Raw genomic sequence first — 14,432 nt, forward strand, 5'->3', positions numbered from 1 at the left:
AATGTTTTAATTAAAAGTCTTTTGCACAATAGGTTTAGATATAAAAAGAATTTCTTCAAAGAATTTCCTCGGTGTCACTCAGAAGCATCCTGGTGTGTTGTTGGTTTTTGTTTTTTGTTTTGTTTTTTAATAACATAATGTGCTGGAGTCCTTTGAATAAAATTATAAAGTAATTTAAAATATATATTATATATTTATAATCACTGTAAATCATTCAATAGTTTATAGCATATTAATGGAGTGAAATAGAGATAAAAGGCAGTCCACATTCATATTTTCAAGATAAATTTACTTCAGAAGTCAATTGAATTCCTTGCTCATGTTCTAAATATAGCCATTGTGATAAGACCTGAAAGAAAAGAAAATGAAGAACAGTTAAAGACATGCATTTTACAAAATTTTCCATTCAATAAGCAATTGTTTAGCCCTCAATGAGCAAATAAAATACAGCACATAGGCAGGTACTCTACCCAGAGCTTGAAGTCAATTTGAATTTAGTTGATATCATACAGAAGAAATCCAATTTATAGCAAAGGGCAGTCACTGGATATATTTAATGTCTGAGCACAGCTAATGTTTTAACCATCAAATATACCTCCCACTTTATCCAATCACTTCAGCTATATAATAATAGCAAATGTGCCATTAAAGTGTCAGTAAAGCCAGTTGACTTCATCCAAAAAAAGAAAATAACTTTGTGGGCCACAAAGAGACAGAAGCATGGTACTCCTGAAGAGATATCATACATAAAACCATAAAAATTTAATAAAATGTTCAGTCCTAAAAGAGTGGTTCAAAACCACAAATGTGAAATGAAGTACAGAGAAGGAGAATAATCACATGGGACTGGGGCAGTCAGAAAACATACCCCAAAATGTAAAGCTGAAATAAACCTAGAAGATGATCAGAAAAGATACAGAACAATGAAATGGGCAGGCATTCAGGTGAGGGAAGGGTAAGGGCAAGGGCATGGAGATAAGACTGGGACTCTCGATGAGCTTTCTGGGGATCAATAAATAACCTAACCACTCTAATTAAGGATTTATGAGTAGCTCAGAGAGATCTCAGACAGTGTAAGGAACATCTTAAATGCCAAACTATAGATTTATACTTCATTTTATAGACTATGGCAGGGGTGGGGAACATCCAGCCAGTGGACCATGTAAGGCCCTTGAAATCATTTGGTCTGGCCCTGCCAAGGCATTAGGGTTACTTAATTAAATGTCTGACCAAATACAACAGGCCAATTTATATATATATATATATATATATATATATATATATATATATATAAAATTTATTTTATTGATTTTTTACAGAGAGGAAGGGAGAAAGATAGAGAGTTAGAAACATCGATGAGAGAGAAACATCGATCAGCTGCCTCCTGCACATCTCCTACTGGGGATATGCCTACAACCAAGGTACATGCACTTGACCGGAATCGAACCTGGGACCTTTCAGTCCACAGGCGGACGCTCTATCCACTGAACCAAACTGGTTTTGGCAACAGGCTAATTTTTAAGTTGATACTTTTGTATGGCCCAAGAATCTATAATAATAAAAGTGTAATATGCTAATTAGACTGGACATCCTTCCAAACGACCTTCAGGGCTGTGAAGGAAGCCCAGGTCCCGGGTGCCAGAGGGAAGCTGGTGTCAGCAGCCGGGGGAAGGAAGGCCTACTCTTGCACAAATTTCTTGCATCGGGCCTCTAGTCCTATAATAAAAGCCTAATATGCTAAATGTCCAGTTGTCTGGTAGGCATTCAACCAATCAAAGTGTAATTGCTAATGATATGCTAAGGCCATTCAACTGCTCCCTATGATGTGCACTGACCACCAGGGGGCGGACAATCAGTTGACCAGTCACTATGATGTGCACTGACCACCAGGGGGCAGACGCTCTGCCCGGTAGGTTATCTTGCTGCTAGGGTCCAGCCAATCGGGACTGAGTGAAATGGGCTGGACACACCCTATAGCCCTCCCGTGGCCCCTCCCAGGCTGGTCAACCTCCCATGTCCCTCCCTGGCCCCGACTGTGCTCCTGTGGGGTCCCTTGACCTCGCCTGTGCCCTCTTGCAATCTGGGCTGAGGGATCCCCTGAGTGCACAAATTTCATGCACCGGGCCTCTAGTGATGTTATAAATATACAAATGTCCTTTGGCAGTAAAAAGGTTCCCTACTCCTGGACTATGGGGAAACATCGAAGGTTTTTGAGCAGGGAGTGGTGGTAGTGAAACCAAAACAGAATGGAAAGCAATGTGACAGCAATATAATAGATGTGGGGTTTTTTTTTTGGGGGGGGGGGTGAATAATGGGAAAAGGCAGAAATAGGAAGGGGCACAGTCAGAAGATAGGGAGACAATTTAGAAAACAATTTTTAAATTAGAAAGAGAAGGCACCAGCCCAGCTAGTGTGGCTCAGAGACTGAGCATCAACTCAGGAACCAAGAAGTCACCAGTTCAATTCCCAGTCAGGGGACATGCCCAGGTTGTGGGCTTGATCCCCAGTGGGGGCCGTGCAGGAGGCAACAAATCAATGACTTCCTCTCTCATTAATGTGTCTATCTCTCTATCCCTCTTCCTTCCTCTCTCTGTAAAATGCAATAAAAATATTTTTTTTTTAAATGAGAGTGTACCAAGGAATACTGAAAAGGGTTGGCATCTCAGAAGAGATGAGAGACAGAATCTTAATCCTTCACACATTAGACAGGTACTGAATAAATGTTCCGTTGAACTAATTACAAATTTTCAAATCAGGATGAGTGAAAGAATGACTTAACAGGAAAAAGGGGAACTGTTTTAAAGAGAAAGGTTCATTGCCCAGCCTGCAGGGCTCAGTGGTTGAGCATCAATCTATGAACCAGGAGGTCACAGTTGGATTTCTGGTCAGGGCACATGCCTAAGTTGTGGGCTCAATCCCTATTGGGGGGCATACAGGAAGCAGCCAATCAATGATTCTCTCTCATCATTGATGTTTCTATCTCTCTCTCCCTCTCCCTTCCTCTCTGAAATCAATAAAAATAAAGAGAAAAGTTCACAATATTAAACAAGGTTGCATTGTTCATCTCTATCATTGTGTATACTTTGTCTAAGTGTTCCGTAGGATCAAGTCCTAGAAGTAGAAAAGCTGTATCATGGAATATATGCATTTTACACATGTTTTATACCATTGTAACTCAGTAAAAATAAAATAATCAAATAAATACAGTATCAGGTACTAAATAAATAAGCTAAAAAAAACTAAATGTGAGCCAAAAAATTAAATCTTAAAATGTACTTGGCCTCAACATGTTTTTAAAGCAATCTTTTATGTTTTGCTAAAAAAAAAATCAAACCAACACCACCACCGTCATCCAATATACATAAGACCATCACTACCACCTCCAAGCCATACATAATGCCTACACATATGCCCCAAATCTTTAAAACACTTACCTAAGATGTAAGCAGCCACTAATTTTTGATTCACACTTAAGTGGAGGTAGAGAGGCACCAGCGATTCCACATCCCCCAGTGTAGGAAGCATCAGAGCTGCAATGCACACCACTGCCAGGAAGACAGTTAGTAAACTAGGTCCTGAGGAGACAGTTCTGTTTTCTGTATAAAAGACAAAAATCCTTGAGCTTGCTTCTATAAACAACTTAGACAAAAGTTTGTTCACATATACTGTCCACCATTCACCAGGATTCTGGTTTTGCCTAAATTCTCTGACTCTTTCCCCATCACTCCCATTCCATAGGGACCTATCTGCTGAACTTATCTGGAAGCCCATACTTCTCTGAGTCATAGGGTGGAATGTTGTAACAGCATTGTGAGGTAGTGAGTTCCTATTGAAAGGCTACCATCCTTCCGCACACTCTCCTCACTGTAATCAGTAGAACGCGTTCAAGCATGTATCAGCTGTGTATGTTTATAAATTATATGCACAAATACTGTCCTATTATACTTAACATAAACCATACACATAAAATTTTTAAATAATGAGCTAAAAATAGACATTGACATTCTGATGTTTTCTTCCTGTACCCTAATGGATTGCTTATGTGAACTTCTTTCTGAAACACACTGCACTAGAGCTCCACTACCTTCTAGAACTATCGTAGGTAGGTCTCCAGACATTTGGTCCTAATAACCACAGCATCCTGCAACTAATTTTGAAAATGTTAAGGCAGCAAAAAGGCACTATTTGAGTGTTTTAAAGCTACTTATGAAAACTCTTGCCCTCTGCTCTACTCCCATTTACAGCAAAGAAGAAAGCAGCAGAAACAATATTTGGCAAATATTATGCTAAGTGAAACAAACCAGTCACAGGACAAATACTGCAAAATTCCACTTATACATAAAAAATTCCACTTATATGAAGTGTCTAAAATAGTCAAAGTCATAGAAGCAGATAGAATGGTGGTCGCTAGGGGTTGGGGGTGTTTGAGATGGGAGTTACTAATCAGAGGACATAAAGTGTCAATTATGTAATATGAGTATGGACTAGAGATCTGCTGTACAACATTGTACCTATAGTCAACAATAGTGTTTTGTAGACTGAAATATTTGTGAACAGGGTAGATCTCATGTTAAGTATTCTTACCACAACAAAATAAAATTTATAAAGCATTTATTATCGGCCTTACTATTCTACAGTTCTGGTGTATGTGTACAATATCCATACCTATATTTTTAAGAAACCCATTAAGAGAATTTTCTGTTATTTGGCTTTTCCCACTACCCTTCCTTTCATTAAAAGGAATAGTCAACAACAACATAATCTTTGTCTTTCATTAATGAAATAATCCTGCTCATTTTATTATTAAATGCTGCTTTTCTAAATTATTAATACTTTAGCTTTTGTGCAAAGTTTCATGGAGCATCGCCAAAACCAGGTAAACAAAAACAAATTCAAATTTTATAGTGATTATTGTTTGAGGTGAAACAATAGCATTAATACCTAAAAACTTGCCCATGAACATAGACATAAGGGTAGTGAAGGCCTAGAGCCTGGAGCGGGACAGGAATCGAATGATGGGGGAATAGGGGGATAAAGAGGGGGATATTTGATGGGGTAAATACCTCAAAACAAGTCTTTTTTTCGTTAATAAATGAAGTACCTTTACATTTATATTTGTTGCAAAGATTTGTTTCCAAGGAAAACACTGACAATTACACTGCTCACTGCAAACCTATAATCGAGATAATTTTAAGTAATTTTTAGTATTTAGAGAAATTTAAAAAAATATTTGCATAAATGGTTGAAGTTTTTCAAAATGGAAATAGCTCTTTTTTTAAAAAATCCTCACCGAGAGAGAGAGAGAGAGAGAGAGAGAGAGAGAGAGATCAGTTGCCTTCCCTAAGTGCCCCATTGGGGATGGAACCCGCAACCCAGGTATGTGCCCCAACCGGGAATCAAACTGGCAACCTTTTGGTGCACAGGATGATGCTTAATCAACTGAGCCACTCCACCTGGGCAGGAAATCGTTCTTTTTATGATTGTTGTAAAAATTTTATAGAGATACAGAAATCATAAAATTCCTATGTAATCTCATCTTCCTGGAAATAACACTATGTAAAGCTTGCTACAGATCCTTTTGGATTTTATTAATGCCCATATAAACATGTAAAATAATTTTTTACATAAATGAGACTATAACACACTGTTATAATATTATAATATACTATAATATACTGTTCTATACCTGTTTTTTCTCACTTCAGAATATATTTGAACCTTTAGGAATATATTTGAACCTCTTTCCATGTTAATATACAACCATCTATCATTCTATTAGAAATTTATATATACCTGCCTGACATCCCATCTCACAAACATTTATAATTTAATCAATCCCCAACTGATAGACATTTATATCCTTTTCTTTTTTAATATATTTTTATTGATTTCAGAGAGAAAGGGAGGGGGGAGAGAGATAGAAACATCAATGATGAGAGAGAATCATCGAGTGGCTGCCTCCTGTACGTCCCCCGCTGGGGATCAAGCCCGCAACCTGGGCATGTGCCCTTGACCGGAATCGAACCCAGGACCCTTCAGTCTGCAGGCTGACACTCCATCCATTGAGCCAAACCAGCCAGGGCTATATCCTTTTCAACCATTTATTATTATAAATAATAATAAGGACCCTAATTTTCTTAAGCCAGAGGACACTGACTCAAACATTGCAAAGACATAGTTCATTAGTAATGTAATTATGACAAACCCACTATGATTCAGCTTCATCTTTTTAATAACCTGGGCTGTAGTATTATGTAAAAGTATGCTTTGTGGGTTCCCCTTAGTTAAATTTCTACTAAATGAATATATACAAGATTATATTTATGTGCATACACAAGTCCTAGAGAGTAACATGGAACATTTATATCAGCATATTTGTTAAGTGTATGGTATTATAAGGGTTGCTTCCTTTTTAAAATTTAGTGCCATATGTTTTTTATACAATAAACTTGGGAAACAAATCTCATTTTTACTGCTTTACAATACATTTAAAAATCCAAATCTTTCATAATCATAGCCTTTGACCATTTTCCAGCTAGCTCAGAGCCTCACAACATTGTTGTATTGATAACATATCTAATAAACACTTTCAAAGCTAAAGACATGAAAAAATAATACCACTTCAAAACCTCTCCAGAAACAATCTCAATTTGTTTCAAAATTTTAGTTCAGTCCTCGCCAGTTTGCCTCAGTGGATAGAGCATTGACATGCAGACTGAAGGGTCCCAGGTTTGATTCCCGTCAAGGGCACATGCCTGGGCTGTGGGCTCAATCTCCAGTTTGAGGCATGCAGGAGGCAGTCGATCAATGATTCTCTCTCATCATTGATGTTTCTATCTCTCTCTCCCTCACCCTTCCTCTCTGAAATCAATGAAATATATAAAAAATTTTAGTTCAGAGAAACTTAATGATAAACCTGAGAATCTTACATACTGGAAACTACACATAATTCACTATAGTTGTGTGCCAAATCTGATGTTTTGGTCAACTACAGACTGCATATACAACTGTAGTTCCATAAGATTATAATGGAACTGAAAAATTCTTATCACCTAGTGATGTTGTAGCCATCACAGTGTCATAGCATAACACATTACTCGCATGTTTTTGGTGCTACTGGTATAAACAAACCTACTGAGCTACCATTTGTATAAAAGTACAGCACATATAATTATGTACAGCACATAATTATTGATAATGATAATAAAAGATGATGTTACTGGCTTCTGTATTTACTATATTACATATACTTTTTTATCATTATTTTATAGTATACTCTTTCTGCTTCTAAAGTTTGCTGTAAAACAGTATGCCATGTTATGCAGGAAACAGCAGCCTCACAGGTCTTATGTTTTCCATGTCTCTTGATTGTATCATTCTCTCTTGTGCTTGATTTAATCTTGTGTTGTTTTGGGCATTAACATGCTACACAGGTTTGTAGCCTAGAAGCAATAGGTTATACCTTATAGCCTAGGTGTGTAGTAGACTATACTATGTAGGTTTGTGTAAGTGCACTCTATGATGTTTGAATAACAAAACTGTCTAATGAGCCCTGACTGGTTTGGCTCAGTGGATAGAGCGTCAGCCTGCGGACTGAAGGGTCCTGGGTTCGATTCTGGTCACGGGCATGTACCTTGGTTGCGGGCACATCCCCAGTGGGGGGTGTGCAGGAGGCAGCTGATCGATGTTTCTCTCTCATCGATATTTCTAACTCTCTATCCCTCTCCCTTCCTCTCTGTAAAAAATCAATAAAATATATTTTTTAAAAACTGTCTAATGACACATTTCTCAGAATGTATCCCAGTGATTGACACATGACTGTAATAAAAAAATAAACAGAAGTTTAAAATATCACTTTGTCAATACAGACTAAATCGATCACCATTGCACTCTATTAAAGAAGAAAACTTTATTCAATTCCATATTAGAAACATTAGAAACATATCACCCTTGCTCTAGAGTGTCCATAGCAGTGGAAACCTTATAAGACAAAGAAAGCCAACCCAACAGACCCTACCAAATAAGAAGTTCAGTGAAGCTATAGCCAGCCACAGATTCAACAAACCATTGATTTGCAGTTGGAGGATACGGAACCCATGGATACAAAGGGCCGAATAAGACACTTGAGCAACTGCTGATTTTAGTATTGGGGGGGGGGGCGGTTCTGGAGCCAGTCATCCTCGGGTACCAAAGGACAATTGTACTCTGTGCCGAGAACATAATGGTACACCAGACAAATAAGAGGCCTGCTTTCACTGAGCTTTCTGACATGGATTTTTTTTTTTCAAAACAGAGATCACATGTTATTCCAGTATCACCTAATTTTATTTATTTACCTACTCCAATTTCACAATTAGAAGAATACTATATTTCAGATACCAAAGATTCATTATAAAAATAAAGTAAGAATAAAATGCTCAATTAATACACATTATAATTATTTAGCCTTTCAGTATAATTTTTCACCTAAATTTTCATACACTTAAAAATAAAAGAGGATAGAGAAACCAAGATGGCGGCATAGGTAAACAACTGAAATTGCTGCCTCGCACACGCACTTCAAAAATACAACTAAAAGATAAAACGGACATCATCCAGAACCACAGGAAGGCTGGCGGAGTGGAAATTCTACAACTAGAAGGAAAGAGAAAAGCACACTGAGACTCAGATGAGGTGCGGAAGTAAAGTGCAGAGCTAGGCCTCATTCGGGCACCTCCAAATCCCAAACAAAGAAGAGGAATCTGCAGATCTCTCCCTAGTTCCCGCTGGGTAGCCTCAGGCAGAGGCTAAATTAGCACCTCCTTAGAAATCCAAGAGCCAGTGTACCCAGTGGTCAGAGTGGGGCCATCCAGATAACAACTCCTCAGATCCATAAAGGACACACTCAGGGGGCAGACTCAGTGAGCACCAAAGCCCCACTGAAGCAAGTCTTGCCCCATAAGGGTATCTCCAGCACAGAAGTTCTCCCACCATAGACACAGCTGATTCTCACAGCCAATTGGCCTGTTGGTAAATTCCTCCCAGTGATACCAACTACAATCAAGGCTTAAATATAACAAGACTGTGCACACAGCCCACAAAGGGATGCACCAAGAGTGTCCACCTCAGGTAATGAGGGAGGCTGTGCCACTGGGCCCCATAGGACACCTAGCACAGAGAGCCACCCTATCAACACAGGGAAGCATAAAAAATGCGGAGACAAAGAAACAGGTCACAAATGACAGAAATGGAGGAAAGCAAATTACTGGATATAGAGTTCAAAACCACACTTATAAGGTTTTTCAAGAATTTTCTAGAAACTGCCAATAAATTTAGTGAGACACTCCATAAATCTAATGAGAGCCTTGAGGATATAAAAAGGACCAACTGGAAATTAAGCATACACTGACTGAAATAAAGAATATTATACATAGATCCAACAGCAGACTAGAGGATTGCAAGAATCAAGTCAAAGATTTGAAATACGAAGAAGTAAAAAACACCCAACCAGAAAAGCAAAAAAAAAAAGAATCCAAAAATATGAAGATAGTGTAAGGAGCCTCTGGGACAACTTCAGGCGAACCAACATCTGAATTATAGGGGTGCCAGAAGAAGAGAGAGAGCAAGATATTAAAAACCTATTTGAAGAAATAATACAGAAAACTTCCCCTACCTGGTGAAAGAAATAGACTTACAAGTCCAGGAAGTGCAGAGAACTCCAAACAAAAGGAATCCAAAGAGGACCACACCAAGACACATCATAATTAAAATGCCAAGAGCAAAAGACAAAGAGAGAATCTTAAAAGCAGCAAGAGAAAAACAGTCAGTTACCTACAAGGGAATACCCATACGACTGTCAGCTGATTTCTCAACAGAAACTATGCAGGCCAGAAGGGAGTGGCAAGACATATTCAAAGTGATGAATGCCCAGAACCTACAACCAAGATTACTTTACCCAGCAAAGCTATCATTCAGAATTGAAGGTCAGATAAAGAGCTTAACAGATAAGAAAAAGCTAAAGGAGTTCATCACCACCAAACCAGGATTATATGAAATGCTGAAAGGTATCCTTTAAGAAGAGGAAGAGGAAGAGGAAGAAAAAGGTAAAGATACAAATTATGAACAACAAATACACATCTAGCAAGTGAATCTAAAAATCACGTGAATAAAAAATCTGATGAACACAATAAACTAGTGAATATAATAGAATCAGGGGCCTAGAAAGGGAATGGACTGACAATTCTTGGGGGGAAAGAGGTGTGGGGGGAGTGGGAAGAGACTGGACAAAAATCGTACTCCTATGGATGAGGACAGTGGGGGGGGGGGTAACGGCAGAGGGTGGGGTGGGAACTGGGTGGAGGGGAGTTATGGGGGGAAAAAGAGGAACAACTGTAATAATCTGAACAATAAAGATTTAATTTAAAAAATAAAAATAAAAAATAAAAGAGGATAGCCCTAGCTGGTTTGGCTCAGTTGATAGAGCATCAGCCTGCGAACTGAAGGGTCCCAGGTTCGATTCCGGTCAAGAGCACATACCCAGGTTGTGGGCTCAATCCCCATTAGGGGGCATGCAGGAGGCAGCTGATCAAGGATTCTCTCACATTATTGGAGGAGGAAAGCAAGATGGCAGCATAGGTTAACGCCGGAGATTGCTGCCTCGAACAACCACTTCAAAAAACAACTAAACGACCTAACGGACATCATCCAGAACCACAGGAAGGCTGGCTGAGTGGAAATTCTACAACGAGGAGGAAAGAGAATATCACACCCAGATTCAGAGGAGGCACACTGCTGAAGTGAAATACTGAGGTGCGGAGTGCGAGCGGAGCGGGCTGGCGGCGGAGGGCGCAGTTGTTGTTTTCAATCGGGAGGGAGTTTCAGACTCTGAGCTCCAGATCCGGGCAAGTCTCTAGGGACCCAGACTCAAACGGGAGAAGCGGGACTGTCTGGCTTCGGTAGGAACTCGAAGGCAGCTTTCTCTCCGAGGTTTCCAGCGGTTGCTGGGACTCTGTGAGGCAGAGCCCCTAGGGACGGAACTGAGAGCAGCCATAACTGCTTGCTCCAGCCTGCCCTGTAGATCCCCGGGGACCTGCCCCCGCCCAAGCCCTGCGCAGAGCCATTTGCCGGATAGCCTCAGGCAAACGCTAGCTTAGCACCGCCCTAGAGATCCAGCACAGAAGCTCTCCCACTGCAGACACGGCGGACTCTCATAGCCAGTTAGCCTGGAGGTCAAATCACCCCCGGTATTGCCGACAACAATCACGGCTTAACTACAACAAGACTGCGCACAAAGACCACTAGGGGGTGCACCAAGAAAGCATAAAAAATGCGTAGACAAAGAAACAGGACAAAACTGTCAATGGAGGATATTGAGTTCAGAATCACACTTTTAAGGTCTCTTAAGAACTGTCTAGAAGCCGCCGATAAATGTAGTGAGATCCTCAAGAAAACTAATGATACCCTCGATGTTATGATAAAGAACCAACTAGAAATTAAGCATACACTGACTGAAATAACGAATACTATACAGACTCCCAACAGCACACCAGAGGAGCGCAAGAATCAAGGCAAAGATTTGAAATGCGAAGAAGCAAAAAACACCCAACCAGAAAAGCAAAATGAAAAAAAAATACGAAAATACGAAGATAGTGTAAGGAGCCTCTGGGACAGTTTCAAGCGTACCAACATCAGAATTATAGGGGTGCCAGAAGATGAGAGAGAGCAAGATATTGAAAACCTATTTGAAGAAATAATGACAGAAAACTTCCCCCACCTGGTGAAAGAAATAGACTTACAGGTCCAGGAAGTGCAGATAACCCCAAACAAAAGGAATCCAAAGAGGACCACACCAAGACACATCATAATTAAAATGCCAAGAGCAAAAGACAAAGAGAGAATCTTAAAAGCAGCAAGAGAAAGAAGCTCAGTTACCTACAAGGGAATACCCATACGACTGTCAGCTGATTTCTCAACAGAAACTTTGTAGGCCAGAAGGGAGTGGCAAGAAATATTCAAAGTGATGAATACCAAGAACCTACAACCAAGATTACTTTATCCAGCAAAGCTATCATTCAGAACTGAAGGTCAGATAAAGAGCTTCACAGATAAGGAAAAGCTAAAGGAGTTCATCACCACCAAACCAGTATTACATGAAATGCTGAAAGGTATTCTTTAAGAAGAGGAAGAAGAAGAAAAAGGTAAGGATACAAATTATGAACAACAAACATGCATCTATCAACAAGTGAATCTAAGAATCAAGTGAATAAATAATCTGATGTACAGAATGAACTGGTGATTATAATAGAATCAGGGACATAGAAAGGGAATGGACTGACTATTCTTGGGGGGAGGGGGGTGTGGGGGGTGCGGGAGGAGACTGGACAAAAATCGTGCACCTATGGATGAGGACAGAGGGTGGGGAGTGAGGGCGGAGGGTGGGGCGGGAACTGGGAGGAGGGGAGTTATGGGGGAAAAAAGAGGAACAAATGTAATAATCTGAACAATAAAGATTTAATTAAAAAAATAAAAATAAAATAAAATAAAAATTGCTAAAAAAAAAAAGGATTCTCTCTCATTATTGATGTTTCTATCTCTCTCTCCCTCTCCCTTCCTCTCTGAAATCAATAAAAAATATATTTAAAAATAAAAATAAAAGAGGATAAAATATAACTAAACTTTTAACTCTTATTCTTGGCTAGTAAACTGGTCTATTAATTACAAATGAGCTCCAATGATCACTTTTTTAACCATTTGTATGCCATAAGCATCTATAGACACAAGCAGCAGACATTTTAAAATTAAATTCAAAATATAGTGGCAGTTGATTTAAATTATGAATTTAACATAAAAAAACAAATATTCATTTTATGGCCTTTCTTGTTCTAGAGAAGGCATTGTGAAAGGGGAATCTTGAATATCATAAATATTTATGAGTTGACTTAATATTAATATTGGGCATATGGTGGCTGAGCTGATGCCCAGGGTGGTCCCCTGGACAGGTGCCTCCTCCACGCCTCAGCCCACCCTGACCCGACAGTCGTGTGCGTGGGCACGGACGGTTCGGGCTGTGAGCTCTACCTCGCGCGGGTGTGCACTGTGGGGCCTGCGGGCACAGTGAGGGGAGCCCCCTGCTTGCCATGGGCCCGGGCAGCTGGCGTGGGGCACAGGTTAGCAGCGTTGCTGGTCAGCCTGGCCCTCTGAGGACTCCTGCGTGTTTAACAGTGGACAGGCCACTGTACTGGGACCCCAGGCAGAGGGTGCCCCTGCCCAGGCCCCACCTGCTGCCTCCGTTTACCCTGGGAGAGGTGTGCTCCTTGCGCAGGTGCACTCAGCAGGTAGGGTCCGCGTCGTCCGTGGTGACTCGTGTGTAAATAAAAGCGTTTTGGTAAAAAAAATATATATATATCTACACTAATAAAAGAGAAAAATGGTAATTGGTGTACGACAATACCCTTTTCATTGGCTAATCAGGGCTATATGCAAATTAACTGCCAACTAAGATTGGCAGTTAACTGCCAACAAGATGGCGGCTAATTTGCATATGTAGGCACAATGCAGGGAGGCGAAAGGGAAAGCAGGAAGAAGCCCCCTGCCACTGACAGTGATCTGAAACCCAGGGGGGAGCTAAGAGCTGGGGGGCAGGGCAAAGGCGGCCCTGGGGCTGCCTTTGCCCTGCCCCCCAGCCATGATCGGAGAATCAGGCACCTTTGCCGCTCTGGCCAGTGATAGCAGGAAGTAGGGGTGGAGCCAGCGATGGGAGCTGGACACGGTCAAAGCTGGCAGTCCCGGGAGCTAGGGGTCCCTTGCCTGGGCCTAAAGCGGAGCCCACAATCGCGGGGCCGCTGCAGCTGCGGGTCCCCGCTGCCCGAGCCGGACGCCTCAGCCAGAGGCATTAGCCCTGGGCAGGGGTGGAGCCTGCAACCGCGGGGAGCTGGGGGTCCCCTGCCCAGGCCTGACACCTCTGCCGGAGGCCTCAGGCCTGGTCAAGGGACCGATCCGGTGACTGGTGATCGGAGGGTGATGAGGGTCAACTCCTCTGGCCGAGGCATCAGGCCTGGGCGGGGGGCTGAGCCGGGGATTGGGGGGATATGATGGTCCCCTTGCCCAGGCCTGAAGCCTGGGTCAGAGGCGTCAGGCTTGGGTGGGGGGTGGAGCAAGTGATCAGAGGGAGATGGGGGTCCCCTGCCCAGGCATGATTCCTGGGCCAGAGGCCTCAGGCCTGGGCGGGGGCCAGAGCCAGTGATCGGGAGGACATGGGGGTCCCCTGTCCAAGCCTGACACCTCTGGCAGAGGTGTCAGGCCTGGGCAAGGGGCCGATCAGGCGATCGGAGGGTGATGGGGGTCTACACCTCTGGCCAAGGCATCAGGCCTGGGCAAAGGGCAGAGCCAGCAATCAGAGGGGTCTGGGGGTCCCCTGCCCAGGCCTGATGCCTGGGCCAGAGGCATCAGGCCTG

General features: G+C 41.7%; 1 protein-coding gene across 2 annotated transcripts in view; it reads right to left on the reverse strand.

Annotated features, from left to right (window-relative positions):
- Positions 1–279: 279 nt before the first annotated feature.
- Positions 280–14,432, reverse strand: part of MOSPD1 (motile sperm domain containing 1) — a 43,231-nt gene continuing 29,078 nt past the window's right edge. The window contains exons 5-6 of one of the 2 annotated variants that reach the window (XM_081115037.1): positions 3,435–3,596; positions 280–349 (exon numbers count right to left, since the gene is read on the reverse strand). In XM_081115037.1, the coding sequence (XP_080971163.1) occupies positions 318–349; positions 3,435–3,596 (194 nt within the window). In that variant the 3' untranslated portion in view covers positions 280–317. Of the gene's footprint in view, positions 350–2,294; positions 3,597–14,432 lie in introns of those variants that run through there. The other variant, XM_081115036.1, reaches the window with a different exon arrangement.

The sequence above is a fragment of the Myotis nattereri genome (assembly GCF_964212035.1).
Source record: "Myotis nattereri genome assembly, chromosome: X".
Taxonomy (NCBI): domain Eukaryota; kingdom Metazoa; phylum Chordata; class Mammalia; order Chiroptera; family Vespertilionidae; genus Myotis; species Myotis nattereri.